This window comes from Heloderma suspectum, chromosome 3 (genome assembly GCF_057233095.1).
Source record: "Heloderma suspectum isolate Gila_16-S chromosome 3, 16-S_ref, whole genome shotgun sequence".
NCBI classification, from domain to species: domain Eukaryota; kingdom Metazoa; phylum Chordata; class Lepidosauria; order Squamata; family Helodermatidae; genus Heloderma; species Heloderma suspectum.
This window is the reverse complement of record NC_139460.1, coordinates 291,230,574-291,251,343: the sequence shown is the minus strand read 5'-3', so window position 1 is coordinate 291,251,343 and position 20,770 is coordinate 291,230,574. Positions and strand designations below refer to the sequence as shown.

The 20,770-nt window shown below is 43.3% G+C and overlaps 1 protein-coding gene across 5 annotated transcripts in view; it reads right to left on the bottom strand.

Moving 5' to 3' along the window:
- Window positions 1-20,770, bottom strand: part of GYG1 (glycogenin 1) — a 63,089-nt gene that overhangs the window by 21,152 nt on the left and 21,167 nt on the right. For all 5 annotated transcript variants that reach the window (XR_014789598.1, XR_014789597.1, XM_084847252.1 and 2 more), the window contains 2 exons: window positions 10,244-10,370; window positions 1,902-2,121 (listed from right to left, as the gene is read on the bottom strand). Coding sequence is in view for 3 of the 5 variants with exons in the window: in XM_084847252.1 (XP_084703378.1) it covers window positions 1,902-2,121; window positions 10,244-10,370 (347 nt within the window). In the remaining 2 variants the exon portion in view is untranslated. The remainder of the gene's footprint in view (window positions 1-1,901; window positions 2,122-10,243; window positions 10,371-20,770) is intronic.

The window sequence follows — 20,770 nt, the reverse complement described above, 5'->3', positions numbered from 1 at the left end:
TTGCATCACTGCAAAAAAGGGATGGGCATAAAGCAACAAGAGCAGGGGGTAGGATAACGAATGAGAAATTCCCATGCAAAGCAGCAAGCACCATTTACACAGTTTAAGGAGCTGTAAAAATAAATGAAGAGCATATCTAAGTCAATGAGACAGCAGACAGGTAGTTAGCAACATGTTTAAGTTCTTCATACCTCTCTACAGAAGCCACAAGAGAAAGCCAGTGTATAGACCAAGCCCGATAGCTGCAAATAGTTCATTAGAAAGTTGAAATAGGGACAACAGAAAGCATAGCTCAAGAACAGATCAGTAACTTTGGTCTCAGAAAGGTCTAAGAACTTAACTATTGTCTTCTCTGTATACCAAGCTTAAGTGGTTAAAGCTGCACTGCATGCATTATTGGACTGCATGCGTGAGATTAAAGTTGAGTTGTTTTGGCTAGTTTGACATAAGGAAAGACTAAGGGAATGAGGGAGTCATGGCAGTTCTAGTTTCAGGTATTAGTACTGACAGTCTGTAGATACACCTTTCTGGTTTGCTACATGATGGTAGGTACAATACTACCATTCAGTCTGTTCCAACAGGTTAAGAGATAGCAGGTAAACTGTTCACAATAGGGATCAAATGTTCACCTACAGACTTGTCTCAGCAGTCTTTTATCTTCTGCATATTGCTGGAAATAATCTTTTAGACACAAGTTTGCGTATATGGTGTCGAGCCCTGCATATAGAGCCATGAAGCCTTTGGTGCATATACTAGTCTAGTTCAAGCCTGTTGAAATCTGGCTGTTTGATGGCAGTATGTCACTTTCACTGAGTGTCGCACTCAGTCCTCAACTAAAGCTACAGTAGATAGCCTACTAAATTAAGAAATACAAACTCTTGGTATACAGAATCAAGTGATGACTTCTGGGGATACAATAGTGCCTAGGCCTGCACCCAATTGCTAACAAATCTTAAATAGCAATTACTACCAAGTACGGTTCAGTACATTTAAGATTAGGGAGGAGTTTCTGTAAACCAGCAAAGATCCATGCATGCCTCTTCAAATTGTAATTCTTCAGAATGAAGACAGGTGTTGCAACAGTTCTACCCACCAGTTCATTCTAAAGTACAGTCCAAAATTGACTAGATGATTCAAGGCTAATTAGCAGTGTCTGATACTATTTTAAGTACGTGTGTCCCCATCCCCTGTTTTGATAAAGGATAATAACTAGAGACAGCACTTCATATTACCATTATGCTGCAGTATCTGGTTTTATTGAATCTTAAGCTAGACATTTTGGCAGTATGACTCAACATGTGTCTTGCCAAATTCATATAACTGGGGAGTTGTTTTTTTTTAATGCAGCATGGAGGTACACTGAACTTTTCCCTGCCTGCACTCCTCACCCTCCAATTGTCTCTTCCCAATGGGGTTTAGTTCTGGTAAACCTATTGGGACAAATGTACCTGGATGTTTTGGGGGGAGGGAATCAATCATTCAAAATCAGCTCCTCCCTGCCCATGCCACACTTTTAAAATTTCTTTCCGTCTCACCCTTCTTCAAGAGCCTGGTTACTGCTGAATTCATATACATAGGTCTGTCACAGTTAGTATTTAATCTGGCCTGTAGTACAGTCCAGAAGTGTAACCAGTGTTTGGTACTACAATAGCGAACAGTTGCAGACCTGAGCCAGCATGCTGCATAATGGGGAAAGCAAACCCATTTTGGCTGCGGTCATATCACCAGTCAGCTCATGTAGGAACCTTGCTAGTGCGGGATTGTAAGCTGATTTTGTAGCAGTCATGCTAGTTTCAGACCAAGTCCATTCCATTAGATTGATAGCCAAGTAATGGCTTTCTGCAAGCATGACCCTCTTTTTCCACACCCCAGTCAAGGTTATATTCATTTAGAAAACATACCGCCTTCACACCAGTAGCTGTATCTTTAATGGCACCGTGCTGCTGTAGTAATGGCAAAATATTTGTGACGAAAGTATCCCACCACTTATTGAGGAACTCTGGATGAATCATTGTGGGATCCTGAGCATCTTCTTTGACACTTTTGGCTTTGGAGTCATATGTGTAGTTCCAGGGTTTCATTCTCCCCAGGAAGTGCACCACTTTAGCATCTGTACCAAACCTGTCAGAAGAAGAATAGTTCTGCTTGATGGCTGGGTACAGAATATAACATTCAGTCATGGCCCATATATATATATGTATTTATGTATGTATGTGTATGTATGTATGTGTGTGTGTGTGTGTGTGTGTGTATATATATATACATATACATATATACACACACACACACACACATACTATTATGTGTATATAATATAATATAATATAATATAATATAATATAATATATACACATACACAATCAAAGCTTCATTATATATATGATCAGAGCTTCATTTTGGATGTGTTACCACCATGCATACATTTATATATTTATTCATTAATTAAAAGGATTTATAAATATTGCTTTTCTGCCCACAGGCCCTCAGAGCCATGCACAATTCAGAACCATACAATGATATATTAAAACAAATAAAACCAAAACAAAACAGTCTCTAAACAGGCCCAAATATTACTAGTTTCTTACTATGGTGTAAAACCATCAGAAAGCCACTACTAAAGGGATTTCACATAGCTTTTAAGATAATTACCCAGCTGGACATCTCATTGAAACAAGATGATGTATTTTACCACGTGAAGTGTAATTTTGCACCTAGGCAACCCAAGCGAAACTCAGGTCTGTGACTTGTATTACGTTACACAAAGTCTGCATCGTTAATTCTGCTTCAGAGTGTCACATGAAGAGCAAAGAGCTGCACGGGTCATTAAAGCTCCTCCCCTGACAATGTAAGTCTCCAGTCAGCTGCACTTGGGCTTCTGAAATTTCACTAGTCTCAACAGTGTACGGCAATACCTATTCTTACCTTAAGGCTGCAAGCGATTTAAAATCATAAGGTTTAGATTTTTAGAATGCTGGATTTTATGCCCGAATTTGGCACCTTCTCTGTGCTTCCACAGCATTGTGTAGTACACCTGATCTTCATCATATACATGAATATACAGGTGGTGAAGTCCTTGTCAGTTTGGAAGCAAAATGGGGGCACCTTAAAAAAAACTGTGGCTTCTACATATTTAAGGCTCCGTTGGTATGCAGATATGTATATTACAGAAATTATTATTACCTTTATATTATATTACCTTTTTAGAAAAACACCTAAAAGAACTAACAAGTACCTGTGAGCATCTAGAACATACGGAACGTTGATGGCAGTTGAACTTATGAAAATTATAGAGTAACTTACCCCATTGTCTGGAGATGGGACTTCCTGTTTCCTATAGACCCTATATTTTTTTCTCCCCCAGGGTGGAAATGAGAGCTGCCCATACAAAACAATGGAGAATCCAGAATTTTAGCATAGCTATGATTGGATGACAGTTTCTGGCAGTCCACCCAGAAACAGAAGGAACGAGCAAAGCTCTAAACTCAGGTTTTCATTTCAGGTGAAAATTTTAGTTTTTAGTATTTAGAAAAAATGCAGTTGCATGCATGTCAACTGAGCACAAGGTTTCCACATGCAATTGAATATTGGATTTTGGCTGGCAGGGAGTCTAAGGAACAATTTTGGCAACCTGAAGAGTGGGGAAGGGATTTGCCATACCAGCCTCAATTCCATGTGTACCCTGCAATATTGGGATAAACAATTGTATTAGGGCATTTATAGGGCAGTTTGTAAACATTTAAGAGTGTTGAGGGAGGGGGTCAATTAAGAATGGAAAGGTAGAACTAGCCTTCTCAAGCTAGTAACAGTTTATTGTAAATATTCTGGGAGGCAGAAATGGGGATGTAGGGTGTGTGTCAGAGACATGTGCATTCCCTCTGCCCTATTTTGTGAAGTTTCAGGTGGACATCTTTCCCCCTTTCCACTCTCCTGGAACCTTCTCACTCCAGTATAGTGCAATAAAGTGCTTAGGTTCAGGGCCAGCAAGCTGGACAACTTTAGTTGTCTATAGCACAGTGGAGACGGTTCTAAATGGGTGAAAAGTGGAAGTGTCCTTTTTTCTACTTCCGCTTCCATGAATTCCAGCTACTGCTAGAAGTGGCCTGGTTACAGGTTACAAGAGGAAAACACCCTTTATAGGCTGAAGATACACTGCCAAAATTTTGTTGCAGGTCCCCAATTGGTCCCTCTAATAGCAAAACCGGTGACTGTTGGGAAGTGAAGTGGGGCCACCCAAATAAAGCACTCCCCAGGTATGCAAAAGTACAAAAAGAGAGAGATTTTACCCACCCCTCGCAATAGTGTGGTGATCTACAGAATGTTGAGGGCACGGAGTTAAGAAAAATGCTAGGACAAACGATCTCATTGGCTGAAGGGAGATTTTCCAGGTTCATGTTGTTGCTGTTCAGTCATTAAGTCATGTCCGACTCTTCATGACCCCATGGATCATAGCACGCAAGGCCTTTCTGTCCTCCGCTCTCTCCCGGAGTGTGCTCAAGTTCATGTTCATTACATCGGTGATGCTATGTAGCCATCTCATCCTCTGACGTCCCCTTCTCCTTTTGCCTTCAATCTTTCCCAGCATCAGGGTCTTTTCCAGGGAGTTTTCTCTTCGCTTTAGGTGGCCAAAATATTGGAGCTTCAGCTTCAGTATCTGTCCTTCCAATGAGCACTCAGGGTTGATTTCCTTTAGGATTGACTGATTTGACCTCCTTGCAGTCCAGGGGACTCGTAAGAGGCTTCTCCAGCACCACAGTTCGAAAGCATCGATTCTTCGGCACTCAGCCTTCCTTAGAGTCTAGCTCTCACAGCCATACGTTGCTACTGGGAAAACCATAGCTTTGATGATACGAACCTTTGTCGGCAAGGTGATGTCTCTGCTTCTTACTATGCTGTCTAGGATTGCCATAGCTTTCCTCCCAAGGAGCAAGCGTCTTGTAATTTCATGCCTGCAGTCACTGTCTGCGGTGATCTTGGAGCCCAAGAAAATAAAATCTGTCACTGCTTCCATTACTTCCCCTTCTAGATGCCACGAAGTGATGGGGCCAGATGCCATGATCTTCGTTTTGTTAATGTTGAGTTTCAAACCAGCTTTTGCACTCTCCACTTTCACCCTCAACAAGAGGCTCTTTAGGTCCTCTTCGCTTTCTGCCATTAGGGTGGCATCGTCTGCGTATCTGAGGTTGTTGATAATTCTCCCGGCAATCTTAATTCCAACCTGTGATTCATCCAACCCGGTGTTTCTCATGATGTACTCTGCATATAAATTAAATTTAATTTAATAAATTAAAGAGAGCCAGTGTAGTGTAGTGGTGAGAGTGACGGACTGGGAGCCGGGAGATCCGGGTTCTAGTCCCCACTTGGCCATGGAAGCTCACTGGGTGACTTTGGGCCAGTCACAGACTCTCAGCCCAACCTACCTCACAGGGTTGTTGTTGTGAGGATACAACGGTGAGGAGGAGGATAATGTAAGCCGCCTTGAGTTCCTTGCGAGAGGGAGAAAGGCGGGGTATAAATGCAATAAATAAATAAATAAATAAATAAAATAAGCAGGGCGACAATATACAGCCTTGTCATACTCCTTTCACAATTTTGAACCACTCGGTTGTTCCATGTCCAGTTCTTACTGTTGCTTCTTGTCCCTTGTACAGGTTTCTGAGGAGACAGGTAAGGTGGTCTGGTACTCCCATCTCTTTCAGAATTTGCCACAGTTTGTTGTGATCCACACAATCAAAGGCTTTAGCGTAGTCAATGAAGCAGAAATAGATGTTTTTCTGGAATTCTCTTGCTTTCTCCATGATCCAGCAAATGTTGGCGATTTGATCTCTAGTTCCTCTGCCTCTTCGAAACCCAGCTTGTACTTCTGGTAGTTCTCGGTTCACATACTGCTGAAGCCTAGCTTGTAGGATTTTGAGCATAAACTTGCTGGCATGTGAAATGAGCACAGTTGTACGGTAGTTCGAACACTCTTTGGCGTTGCCCTTCTTTGGAATTGGAATGTAAACTGAACTTTTCCAGTCTTGTGGCCACTGTTGAGTGTTCCAAATTTGTTGGCCTATTGAGTGCAGCACTTTAACAGCATCATCTTTTAGGATTTTAAATAGCTCAGCTGGAATACTGTCATCTCCGCTAGCTTTGTTGTTAGGAATGCTTCCTAAGGCCCACTTGACTTCACTCTCGAGGATGTCCGGCTCAAGTTCAGTGACCACACTATCATGGCTATCAGGGACATTCAGATCTTTCCTGTATCGTTCTTCTGTGTATTCTTTCCACCTCTTCTTAATTTCATCTGCTTCTGTTAGGTCCGTGCCTTCTTTGTCCTTTATCATGCCCGTCTTTGCACAAAACGTTCCCTTGAGATCTCCACTTTTCTTGAAGAGATCTCTAGTCTTTCCCATTCTGTTGTTTTCCTCGATTTCTTTGCATTGTTTATTTAAGAAGGCCTTCTTGTCTCTCCTTGCTATTCTCTGGAACTCTGCATTCAGTTGGGTATATCTTCCCCTTTCTCCCTGGCTTTTCGCTTCCCTTCTTTCCTCAGCACTTGTAAAGCCTCATCAGACAGCCACTTTGCTTTCTTGCATTTCTTTTTCTTTGGGATGGATTTCGTTGCTGCCTCCTGACCAGTGTTACAGACCTCTGTCCATAGTTCCTCAGGCACTCTGTCTATCAGGTCTAATCCCTTAAATCTATTCCTCACCTTCACTGTATATTCATCTGGGATATGATTTAGGTCATACCTGAATGGTTTAGTGGTTTTCCCTACGTTCTTCAATTTCAGCCGAAATTGTGCAAGAAGCAGCTCATGATCTGAGCCACAGTCAGCTCCAGGTCTTGTTTTGACTGACTGTATAGAGCTTCTCCATCTTTGGCTGCAAAGTACATAATCAATCTGATTTCGATACTGACCATCTGGTGATGTCCATGTGTAGAGTCGCCTCTTGTGCTGTTGGAAAAGAGTGTTTGCTATGATCAGCGTGTTCTCTTGGCAAAACTCTATTAGCCTTTGTCCTGCTTCATTTTGTACACCAAGGCCTGAATGCTGAAGACAGTAACTCCTGTCTCTGGTGATCACCTTTTATTTTGGCAGTGGTGGAAGAGGAGGAGAACATGCTGCCACCCAATCACAGCTCTACTAATGTAGAATCCAAGATTTTGTTCTCTATGGGCAGGTCATGTAAGAGGAAAAAAGTTCAAAAGAAACTGCATTAAGGCAGATTGCAAGTCTAAGAGTTAAGTCTTATGGAATACTGAAGCTGCCAGTTGAAAATAATAAAAAGGAAATTGGGGAAATTGGCTTGCTTAAGGCCCTTATTGCATGGGGAGGGATATTTATGTCATTCCATGCTATATACCCTGTATAGAATACCGTAGAAAAGTTTCAGTAGGCTGGAAAAGAAAATGGAACCTCTGCTATGGAACCAAACAGGCACCTGTTCTGGCTGGAGCTCTGAACAGGAATATTATTGTTAAGAGCCAAGGATACCTTAGAATGTTTTTTTTTTGGCAGATCCACACTTGTGTCCCTGCCCCTCCCCTTTTATATAGAATGGGAAGAGGCTCTTCTCTCCCTACAGTGTATACATGCATAAAGTTATTTATAGTGGCCATAATAACTACTGCTCTACTTCTCTGATCAGGAAGATAGATGTGATTTTGTGCCTGTACTTTAAAAAAAAACTTCTAACAATTAATGGCATACTGAATCCAAGAACATGAAGCATGAAGACACTTATCAGTAACTGAACTATCTGGTGGTGTAGGTCCAGTGGTCTGGACAACTTCAGTTTTGACATGGAAAGTAGTGGTAGATGATGTTAGTTCAGAGGGAATTCTCAGATGAAATTTAGTTGTAATACACTACAGATCTCTACACATTTTTACACCTTTAAGGGTCTAGAGCACTCTTATTTTGCCAATAGCTGCTTGCGCTGAACACATGCAAAACTACTGCAATCAGCCACTGCTCGATTCACTTTGCTGTCAGTGGCATCATTAATAATCTCTGCTCTGTACAAGGAGTTCAGGGTTAGATATAGCCGGGAGGGTCATGTATTGAGCAACATTCATTGGCTATAACAGCAACTGCTGGGCAATGAGGGTGTTTGGATGTGAGGCATGACTTTAGCATACAATTTATTTAGGAACATACTGCAAAGCATCAAGATGCATCAACTAAAACCCATTGTTTATACCCACAAACGTACGAAGCAGGTTACGGATGCACTTAAAAGGCTTTTCCGTTTTGACTTCTCATCTCTACAAGTTGCTTTCCTCATTTCATACTATACCTTGTAACTGTGTCGTTGCTATAATTTCCAGAGTTCAGTGGCTTAGGAAATACCTGCATGGTTGACAATAATTTGTGAAGTCTTGCATAGAAGCCTCATTTAGTTTGAGAATGTTATCTACTATAGGAAGTTAGGCCTGCAGCTGGTTATAGACTTGATATCAACTCTGATCCCCTCCCTCATTAACAACTTATATAGCACTTATAGAATATTTGGACAAGCTGTAGATATAGTGATGTGGTATCAAGTCCTAGAATTGGACCATGCAGCTGTGAAAACACTGCCCTGATTGTGTGTTAACTGAACAGCCAAGATCAAAATAAGAGCAATGGAAGGGCTGAAAGTGACCTAGAAAGGGAGCCATTTCTACAAGGCCTATCAGTATTATGTGGGAATGAGCTGTTAAGTTGATCTGATGTATTGTACATGTAACACATTCTAAGGCACACTTGCTAAGTAACATGCATTCTAAATAATGTGATTACATAGCAATTTGATCTCATTTGTTCACTGCTGCCTTCCTTTTTCCCCTGAGCAAAAAGCCACCTGAACCTCTTTGGGATCTTGACATCACTGCAAAAATGATTTTATTTATTTTTAAGCTTGGAGGTGGAGGTCCACACCTGTTTTGGCTAAATCCCTTTTCCACCCTAAGTCAGTACGTTAGTTGTGATCATCACAGGGTTTAAAACGTAGCTCATGCCATGAATTGTAGCTGTTTGGCACAGCTTGAATACCCTGCCCTAGAGAGACTTTGTATTCAGCTTCTCTCCTGAAGCCACTAGATCCTAGTGACTCGCCTTCCAGCTGTCCCTGGTGCAGTCTTGCTCAACCATAGCTAGAGCTATCAAAACTGACCTCGAGCAGTAAACAGGTAGAATGTACAATTCCATGTTGCATGATTCAAAAGGAAAGAAAGTCACCTGCCAAAAGACATACATTGTAACACCGTTCACTGAGCCAGATATTCTCTCTCTACCAGCCACTCAGTTTGCATGGACTTCCCAAAATAAATGTTCTAATTTTAACTGGACAGTGCCTCATATGATGCTCAGATCACAAGACATAGCTTGAACCTGAGACACTTATAACACTGCTTACGTTAGCTGCTCCATTAAACTCCAGTTACTTGATGTTGCCTAGAGACTAGTTCATACAATTGTTCATTTACTTCTGGATGTATGAGTGGCATGGTTCAAGAGATTTACCTTTACTTATGTTCTCCCTGGAGATTTAAAATAAATTAACACTGGGCATTAGAGTCAGGTTTCTGTAGGAAACATTTGAGTTTGCCAGAAAGTTAACAAGCTATCCAGCTGGGCTACTTCAGAGAAGGGAAACAGATATGCCTTGGACTATACCCATCCTGTAGACGTTTTCAGTAAAAGACACAGGTTCTTATCAGAGAGGGATTAAGTCTCAAAATGGTGGATGATATGAGGATACAGCTGTATTGTATCCTAGTGTCTAGTCAAGCGCAGTGCACTCCCACATGGACTGGGGGTGTCAACATAGCATGCAAGTGAATAAGCAAGCATTTCCCATGCTGTGAAGCAAGATCAGCACAAATCCTTAGAAGCAACTAGTTATATTTGTTTCTCACATTGCTGGCCTAGATGGCTGCCATAGCACGAAGGAGTGGGAAAACGTCCCATCTGCCAACGCACAGATCTAATCCAGGCGGTTTAGGTATTTCATTCAGAGCATATTGATGCCTACTAGTAAAATTAGGTTACAAATTGCTTCTTTCTATTATAGTTTACTCTAACATGTCACTAAATTATATCAGCTCTTGTCTCATGCAGCCATGCAACAGCAAGTATCTCAAAATTAATTCCTATGATCCATCTCTGCTTTGGAAGCAGCTTTCACACAGTATGAACACAAACACCACACACACATTTAAATGAATAGTTAACTTTACACAGCTTGTCTATTTACATAGTGTGCCCACTTACGCTTTAAATGCTGGGAGGTAGGAGTAGATAGATATACTGCTTAGGTTATAAATAAATGGTAGATGCTTGTTAATGTCTGTAGTTGCCCAACTGCTGAAGAAGGTGTTTAATAAGCCCTGGTCCCCACCTAAAAGAGAAAGACATGAGAGGGTTAATAGGAGCCATGAAAGACGTAATTGAGTGAGTTTACCATAAATGCCAGTTGTCCTCTACCCTAAGGAAGATGCAGGGGCCTGGTCACCCAGACTACTACATCCTCTGCAAGCTCCAGTGACCCATAACTTAGTTATTTCTGCCTCGAAAGTGTTGGCATTTTACCTAGCCCAATTGCTCCAGTGACCTGAGAAGAGGCTGTGCAAGTCAGACAGTATGCCTTCAGATTATTTTGTAAGGCAACAGATACCAACTTGCATGGTGGCCATTCATGTCACTGGGCCTCTTCTACTGTCCAGCTCAGCCTAGATGAGAATAGACAGCAGCGAGACAGCAACCCTGCTGGCCAAAGTAGCATAGCTGCCTACACAAGAGAGTCCTGGATTGTTCTGACAACCTTTGATTTCAAGTATGTACAAGAATTTTGTTTCTATTCGTTCAAGATGACAATTTTCTGTGTTTGCACCGTGAACATATTTTGTGGGCAAAGTTCACAAATTTCCAAGCTCATGATGCTCATCTAAAAAAACCTTCACACATTCTTAAAATGTGCATTTGAGAAAAATGCGCATTTCATGCTTTAGCCAAGGGGGGAAAAGAACGCATTTGGGTGTACACATTCCCCATTAGAATGGGGGGAGGGAAGCCCGCAACTGAGAACGAGGTGGACCAAGCTTTGAGTTGGAACTCGGGGAGAACTTCAGCAAGCTCAAGTCTCGGTGGTTCTCCCATTCCTCCTTGACTTAAGAAACTAGCACAGTTGCTCCAGCAACCCAGTAAAGGTTGTGGGCAGGACTCCCAAGAGACTGCAAAAGATATATAATTTAACATTGGCAAAGTGTTGGAGGTGTGGATTTGATGGTGCTGATTTTGTCCACATTTGGTGGAATTGTAAGGAAACTAATAGATTCTAGACACAAGTAGTGAGATATATATATATATATATATATATATATATATATATATATATAAAAATCACTATGTGTGTGTGTGTGTGTGCGCGCGTATGTATGTATGTAATGGGTTGTACTCCACCTATAAGCCCCGGGGTTCTATTAGCAGGCAATATTAAAGGGTTTGCAAAGAAAGAGGAGGGTTGACCAATTTCTAATATGTTAGGAACAAGAATCCGGCTGCAACTATTTTGGAAAAAAGAAAGAAGCACCACCACTTAAGTTATGAGAAAACAGCATATGGTGGAGAATATTAACATATAAAATAATTCTAAAATTTTTGGGGAAGCTAGAGCAACAAAGGAAGATTCAGACAGCTAAGTAAATTTATTATTTATTCGAAAGTAAAAAATAAACATGATAGTTTAATTGAATACATAATCTATTATTAAAAGTAATTTAATTATTGAAAAATAGAGTATTCAAGTTAGGGTAATAACTATTGTTATTTTTGATCTACTCTTTATTGTTGAAAGTCTTATGTAATAAGAGTAAATATGAATGGAGAATTTTTCTTGTTATGACTATGATTATTAGGTTGTATTACCTCTGGCTGAACTCTATTTGTATATTGCATTGTACTTTATTTTTAATAAAAATAAAGATGGTTGTGGACAGGACCAGGGACAAAGTCACAGCAGAACCTGACATGCCTGCCCAAGCAGATGTTATTTTTAGTATTTTTAAATTAATACTCCTATACCACCCTTCCCGCCTCCAAAGGCCACCAAGGCAGTGTAAAACCAATATAAGATAAAATAAAACCATAAAAACAACTACTGAAAACATTAAATAGCACACTAAAAATCATTTTTAAAGGCTGGGTTAAAGAAATGCCTTTTAACACCTTTTCCAAAAAGCCAAGAGAGTGGGGACCAATTGTACTTCTGGAGGGAGGCCAATCCTACTTTGGGAGTGATGCAGGAGAAAGCCCTTTCCTGTGCGCCTGACAAATGAGCCTCTGTCAGCAGCAGTGTCCTCAGGAGGACCTCAATAACGCAGGTTCACAGAGACAGGAGATTCCTTAGATAGCCAGGCCCTAAGCCACTTAGGGCTTCAAGAGTTAAAACCAACACCTTGAACTGAGCCCGGAAAACAACTGGCAACTAGTGCACATTGTTCATTATTGGTGGAACAGGGTTTTGATAATGTGCAGTGGTTAGTAGCCTACTTGCAGCATTTTGCACAAAACTGAAACTTCCAGACACTCTTCAAAGGTAGTCCTGTGTAGAGCATGTTGCAGTAAACTAACTGTGATTTAACCATGGCACGGTTGCCTAATCAGACCAACTCAGGAAGGCTCACATCTAGCACACTAAATGTAGTTGTCAAAATGCACTCTTTGCCACCTGAAGATCCAGGGACAACATAGGATCAAGGAGCACTCTCAAGCTAAGGACATGATCTTTCAGGAAAGTGCAGCCCCTCCCAGAACAGCCTGAATCCCAATCCCTAGGTCAGGCTTTCCAGCAACAGGCACCACCATCTTGTCTGGATTTAACCTCAGCTTGTTCACCCTCATCCAGCCCATTACTGAACCCAGGCAACAATGGCTCCCTTGGTATTAGGTGACAAGGAACCACAGAACGGGGTGTCATCACCATACTGGTGGCACCTTACTCCAAAGCTCCAAACCTCTCCCAGTGGTTTCATGTAGGTATTCAAGATGTTGGCTGGCTGGTCCTGGAAGAAAAGCTAGGTTAGAACCTGTGCATAGGTGGAGCCTGGCTGAGTCTTGCATTTCTGGATTCTCAGGCGCCCATAGTAGTTGCCTGGACAGACAGTGTTACTGATCGGATAAACACAGGGTACTCAGTGCAGCACCAACATAAGTTGGAGGGCTGATGGGGTGGAGTTGCTGTGGTTCATAGAACTTCCATCTCTATCACCAGGAGACCACTCCACCTTGGAGCGGGCCTTGAGGGGTTGCACCTGGTGTTGGGCCATACAGACACATTGGGGATGCTGCTGGTGTACCGCCCACCCTGCTGCCCAGCATCCTCCCTGACTGAGCTGGTGGAGGCAGTCACAAGTGTGGTGTTGGAGGAACCCAGGACAGTGGTTCTGGGTGACTTCAACTTCCATGCTGAGGCTGTCTCCGGAGTTCCAGCTCAGGACTTCATGGCCTCCATGACAACCATGGGGCTGTCTCAGTATGTGACCAGCCCAACACATGAAGCAGGGCACACCTTTGATTTGGTTTTTACTCCAACTTGTGAGATGGGTAGTCTGAAGATTGGGGGACTCCAAGTAACCCCATTGTCAGGGTCAGACCATTTCCTGGTGAGATTTGAACTTATGGCATTAATCTCCTCCCGTGGGGGTGGGGGACCTATTTGGATGGTCCACCCCAGGAGACTGATGGAATCCAATGGATTTCTGAATGCTCTTGGGGATTTTTCAGTGGAGAGAGCTGGTGATCCAGCCAAGGCTCTAGCCTCACTGTGGAACACTGAGATGCGGAGGGTCATCAACTTGATCGCACCTGAGTGCCCTCTCCGGCACTGTGGAACCTGTTCTGCTCCCTGGTATACTGGGAAGCTGCGGTCAATGAAACAGGCTGGATGTCGGCTGGAGCACAAATGGCACAAGACTCAAAGCGAAGATGACCGAGCATGCTCTAGCGTGCATAATTGTGCCTACTGCATGGCAGTGCGGGCAGCAAAGAAGGTTTATTTTGCTGCCTCCATTGCGTCCTCAAGTAGCCGTCCAGCGGAGGTCTTCCGGGTGGTCCGGGGATGGTTAACATCTTCCCCAGTAAATGGGGCCCTGGTCTCATTGAGGACCCACTGTGACCTCTTTGCATTGCACTTTGAGGACGAAATTGCTTGTCTCTGCAGCGACCTTGATGCTGTTGTTAGTGCAATACCAGTCGAGGTGTCTGATGCCACTGTCTTCCTGATTTTGTGGGATTAGTTCCAATTGTTACGGCCTGAAGATGTGGACAAGATGTTTGCAGTAATGCGACCAACCATGTGCCCTCTTGATCCCTGTCCCTTCTGGCTAATAAAAGCTAGCTGAGGGGGTATGACTGGGTGGGTCCAGGGAGTGAAAAGTGCTCCCCTACGGGAAGGGGTGGTCCCTGCTGTCCTTAAGGAGGCAGTGGTGCAGCCACTCCTGAAGAGGCCCACCCTGGACCCAACGGTATTAGACAACTACCGCCCAGTCACAAATACCCCTTTTCTCGAGAAGGTACTTGAGAGGGTCGTGGCGGACGAACTGCAGGCACTCTTGGAGGATACTGATTATCTAGACCCATTTCAATCTGGGTTTCGTCCTGGTTACGGGACTGAATCAGCCTTGGTCACCCTGATGGATGACCTTTATCGAGAGAGGGACAGGGGGAGTGCAACCCTGTTAATTCTGCTCCATCTCTCATCGGCTTTTGATATCATCGACCATGGTATCCTCCTGGATTGACTCCGTGGGATGGGTATCGGAGGTACTGTGCTACAGTGGTTCCGGTCCTACCTACAGGGCTGATTTCAGAGAGTAACATTGGGTGACTATTCCTCGGCCCCTTGGCAATTGAGCTATGGGGTGCCACAGGGTACCATCCTGTCCCCAACGTTGTTTAACATCTATATGAAGCCGCTGGGAGCGAACATTAGAGGAGTTGGTGCTAAATGCCATCAGTATGCTGATGACACACAGCTCTATCTCCCTGTGACATCTGAATCAGGTGAGGCTGTGCAAGTCATGAATCAGTGCCTAGACTCAGTAATGGGCTGGATGAGGGCCAATAAACTGAAGCTGAATCCTGGCAAGACGGAAGCCCTGTGGGTGAGTGGTTCCCGGGTCTGGGAAATAGGCTCATTGCCTGTTCTGGATGGGGTTGCATTCCCTCTGAAAGATCAGGTCTGTAGTCTGGTGGTACGCCTAGATCCATCATTGTCACTGGAGGCCCAAGTGGTCGCGGCGGCTCGGAATGCCTTTTACCAGCTTTGGCTGGTTCGCCAGCTACGGCCTCTCCTGGACAGGGATAGCTTGACCATGGTGGTACACGCACTAGTAACCTCAAGACTGGATTACTGCAATGCGCTCTATGTGGGGCTGCCCTTAAGGCTGGTCCAGAAGCTGGAGTTAGTGCAGAATGCAGCAGCTTGGCTGTTGTCGGGAGCTGCCCCTTTTCAGCGTGTAACTCCTTTGCTGAGGGAACTGCACTGGCTGCCTATTTGCTACTGGGTCAGGTTTAAGGTATTAGTACTAGTGTACAAAGCCCTAAACAATTTGGGACCAGGATAACAGAGAGCGCCTCCTTCCCTACTAACCTGCCCAGTCACTGAGGTCATCAGAGGGCATACTCCTGGTGGTTCCACATGGACCCATAGCCCGGTTGGAGTCCACCAGGAAAAGAGCCTTCAGTGTGGTGTCCCCCTTCCTGTGGAATTCCCTGCCTTTAGAGGTCAGACAGGTACCAACATTGTGTTCCTTCTAGCGCCTCCTGAAGACGTTATTATTCCAAGAGGCCTTCCTTGCATAACCAGTCATGGTTTGTTGAATTCCACCTTGTTGGGGTTTGTCTTTTTTTTAAAAAAATGTTTAACTCTTTTAACCTGTTGTTTTATTCTTTTATCATGCTTTTCACCACTCCGAAATCTTCTGATGTGGAGCGGTATATAAATATGGTAAATAAATAAATAGATAGATAGATACTGGCTGGTAGAAACTCAGGTAGTATTAACGCTGAAATGGCTTTATAGCTTATATAAGCTAGGATTTTTCATGAGATATTTTGTCAAGAGGAAGCCGACAAAGTTGATGAAAGCTAGATGTTCTATATGGGCTATTTTTTTTAATTTTTTTTTTGCCAAAGTGGCACTTTGTACTGTGTAGTGACAACTGCTCAGATCAATTTCATTATAAAAGACACCAAGAATCTTAAATAAGCTATTACATTCTAAAAATGCATTTTAATGACAAATATTTCCTAGAAATTATTCCCTAGGACTGATATCAGCTTTTAAGATCTCATTCATATATGGACAAGCTGTTCATACTACTCAGATGTTGAATAACCAAGAAATAAGCCTTAAGGATAAGTTATTGGGCATATGGGTTAAGTATCCCAAACCAATTAATCCTGATCTTCCATATTACTTGATTGTAAGCCTGTTGGAAAGAATTTCATTTCTAAACTCTGCAAAAGACACATTTTGTGGTAAAGTGGCATACAACTTTAAGATGATGAAATATACCATTGTGTTTGAAGTCCAGTGCCCTTTTTTATGCAGCTAGGAAAATTACTCCACAAGCAGGAGTATTTTTCAGTAGTCAAGAGCCAGAGCCGATTCTGTCAAGAGCCTTGCTGCACCACAGAATGGTGAGGTGCAACAGACCAGTAACATAATGACTCCTGAGTGCCCTTTTCAGCACTGTGGAGCACAGAAAGTTCCCTGGTTTACTGGGAAGCTCTGGAAAATGAAACGGGTTAGAAGATAACTGGAGCATAAGTGACAAAAGACTCATCATGAAGGTCATTGAGCATGTGTGAGAGCATATAATCGCACCCCCTGCATGGTGGTGAAAGCAGCAAAGAAGGTTTATTTTGCTGTTTCCATTGCATCCTCAAGTAGCTGTCCAGCTGAGCTTTTCTGAATGATTCGGGAGTTGGTTTCATCTACCCCAGTAAACCCAATATGGAGGCCCATTGTGATGAGTTTGCAAGACACTTCGAGGATAAAATTGCTCACCTTCATGCTGACTCGATCGCCACTGTTGATGCACTATCTGTTGAGTGCATTGTCTTATCCTGTTTTGTGGGATCAGTTTCAGTTTTTGGAGTCTAAGGATGTATGTGAACAAGATGCTTGCATCTGTATGACTCATCACATGCTCTCTTGACCCTTGCCCTTCATGGCTTATTTGAGCTAGCTGCAGGGGACTGACTGGATAGATCTGAGGAGCAGTGAATGCATCACTGTATGACGGTGTGGTCCCTACTGTGACCACTCCTGAAAAATCCCTCCCTGAAACCGAAGATCTATGCCAACTATCATCCAGTCACAAATAACCCCTCCCTGGGTAAGGCGCTTGAGAGAGTGGTGGCATCTCAGATACAGGCACTCTTGAATGAAATGGATTATCTGGATTCATTCCAGTATGGGTTTAGGGCCGGTTTTGGGATGGGATCAGCCTTGGTCACCCTGATGGATGACCTCCTTTGAGAGAGGGCAAGGAAAGTCCCTTACTTCTTCTTGATCTCTCAGTGGCTTTTGACACCATTAGCTACAGTATCCTCCTGGATTGACTCTGGGAGTTCGAGGCACTGTTCCACAGTTGTTTGGCTCTTACATGAAGGGTCGGTTCCAGAGAATAACAGTAGGTGACTGTGCCTTGGCCCCCTGGCAGCTGAACTATGGTGTGACACATTTTGTCCCCAATGTTATTGAATATCTATATGAAGCTATAATAAATAAATAATATAAATACATTCCGGAACAACCGTATTCTTTCTATAGACCTCTAACAGGCAGCTTGGGAAATGCTATGATAGCTTTATATACACTGAATAACACGACTTATTATCAGGGCTTACTGAGCATCCAATTTCTGTACCAAAGTTAGTAATCTAGACTGCGGGCTAGTTATTGGCAAGGTCTTTATAAAGCCAGGGAGGAAATAAGCCTCAGACACTGTACATGTTTCTATGAAAACAGCAGCTCCATTTCAATTTTTAGTTCCCACAGCTGAAAGACATGTTGTTCAAGATTTGCTCTCAGATGTACTATGGTTGGTGCCAGAGTACACCCCTTAATGTTTCCACTTCAAATGGAATTCAGCTCACTGGCTTTGGGGGGAAAATTCAATACTATCTTATTAGGCCAAAACTAAGTGAATTTATATTAAGTGAAATGTAGTCAGGAGAGGCACAAAACTTCTTGTGTTTTGTTCCAGACAAACACCATGACACATCCATTCTTCTTACTATAAGCCATCTAGTATCTGTGCCAGTTTAATTAGTGCCAACACTTAAGTTACACCAGAGACAGTCAAGCAGTTCAAAAGTAGAGTCTTAAATAAGTCTTGCTGTTTGACGTAAGTACTTTTATTTTGCATTCGGTCTTGTTTTGCATTCTACACCAAAATAGAAACAAATCTACCAGAAAGCAGCCAAGTTCAGAGTAGCAAGAACAGGGCAGCAAGCAATTTCTCTTAGCTTCCACTGACTAATGATGCACATAATTCCTGAAGTTAGAAAGGGGCTTTAGTACCAAATTTACTCTATATGAACACAGCCTCAGAATTTTTTTTCCTGCTGAAGACTAGCTACAAATGATATTGCTGTAGTAATCCATTCACAATGGTGTCATTTACTGTGGTATCGTTCGTTATCTGTGTGTTATATAACAAATGGAAGCCAACTTGGCTACATAGCTATGAATAGCAGCAAAGACTTGCTTCTAAACTGCATAAATGGTCTTTCCCTAGGCAGAGTTTTCATCTATTTATTATTATTATTGCATTTATAGCCCGCCTTTTTCCCTCTTGCAAGGAACTCAAGGCGGCTTACATTATCCTCCTCCTCTCCATTTTATCCTCACAACAACAATCCTGTGAGGTAGGTTGGGCTGAGAGTGTGTGACTGGCCCAAAGTCACCCAGTGAGCTTCCATGGCTGAGTGGGGACTAGAATCCGGATCTCCCAGCTTCCAGTCCAACACTCTTGCCACTACACCACACACCACTACTTGGACTATTTAATATAGTAGTACAGTTCCTCTAACAAGCATCTCCCCGCCACTCCACTTTTGTAATATGAGTAATGCAGAACCTTTTGCTAGAGGCCTTGCATCAGTGTGGTGAAGTGGTTAGGGTGCTGGACTGGGACTTAGGGAGATCCAGGTTCTAGTCCCCACTTGGCTGTGCCACTGGGTGACTTTGAACCAGTCATTGACTCTCAGCCTAAACTATCTCACAGGGTTGTGAAGATAAATTGGAGAGGAGGGCGACTGTGTAAGCCGCCTTGGGTTCCTTGCAAGAGGGAAAAGGTGGTATATAAATAAAAATAAGCATGTAATATTAAAAGTAAGTAAGAATGGTCCCAGGGCATGGTCTGAAGGCACATGAGGCATGTGACACCTCATGACACTTTGCTGCAGCAAAGCAGGTCTGGGTTTGGTCAGTGCTTCGGGGGCAGACAACCTGGGAACCGCTTGTAGCCACCTTGAGTTCCACGATAAAAGAAAGGTGGGATGTAAAAAATAAAATAAATAAAAATAAACACAGAGATGGCAAATATATGTGACACAAACAGTGGAGTTTAGCCTTGCTGGCAATGAAAAAGATGCTGTAAAAGGAGGAATAGGCTCAAGAGTGTCACCTGAAGTGTCCTGACTAATATGAGTGATTACATGAAAGGATCTAGAGGGTATCGGTTCAAGGACTATTCTTTCTCTCTGCATGCAATACATTTACGGCCCAGATGGATAGTGGTTTTCCTTGGGCAGGGGATATGTTATAACAGTGGGACTTGTAATGAAATGTTGCCATACATTCTCACATCCTAACAGGAGCGCCCCTGTTTAGGAGCATAGCCAGTCTTCCCCACCCTGGTGCCCTCAGGATGTTTAGGACTTCAACTCCTATCACCCCTAGCCAGTAGGGTCAGTGATTAGGAATGCTGGGAGCTGTAGTCCAAAAAATCTGGGGGGGGGCACCAGGTTGGGGAAGGCTGATATAAGCTGTAAGTTGCTGAAGCCACCCACTTCTACTCCCCACATTTTATTTCCCAATGGAGACTCAACATTCTGTTGTTACTGAGCAAGCCCAATCTTCATTGGGTTGATTTGGGGTTGGGAGGAAGGTGACCCATTAGGTTTTTCAAAATGTTTTTGTAGTTCTGTAAGCCTCAGGGTTTCTCCAAACATGCTGATACCTCCGGCTTCAACAACCAAGCATGGCACCCTGCCCTCAGGCATGCGTGATGGGCAGCCAGCCTTCCTCCTACATTTGAAGCTGCAGAGATGGGCAGGGATCATCCTACCAGTTGCACAGCAACCCTAGTCACCTTCCCAGGAAGAAAGGCTGGAGAGTGCTTAGACAGAGGGGCCCAGAACAGCTTCACATGCAAAGCCAAACCAGCACACCCCATCCCCTTTCTGCTTGCTTGGGCACTCCCCCTTGCCCCAAGTGCCTTCACCCAAGCAAGCATGCTGAAGCCAGCAGTACTGAACTCCACCTGGCAAGGGGGAGTTCAGCTGCATCTTTTTCAGATTAAGCTGGAAATAATTTAGGTCCCCCTTACCTTAACCTTCCCCAACCTGCTGCCCTCAGATGTTTTGGACTACAACTCCTAGGATTCCTGGCCATTGGCCATGCTGGCTGGGGCTGATGAGAGTTCAAGACCAAAACATCTGGAGGGCACCAGCTGGGGAAGTCCACCTTAGAACTACTTCAAGTACTCCACGAGCAGGTATCCT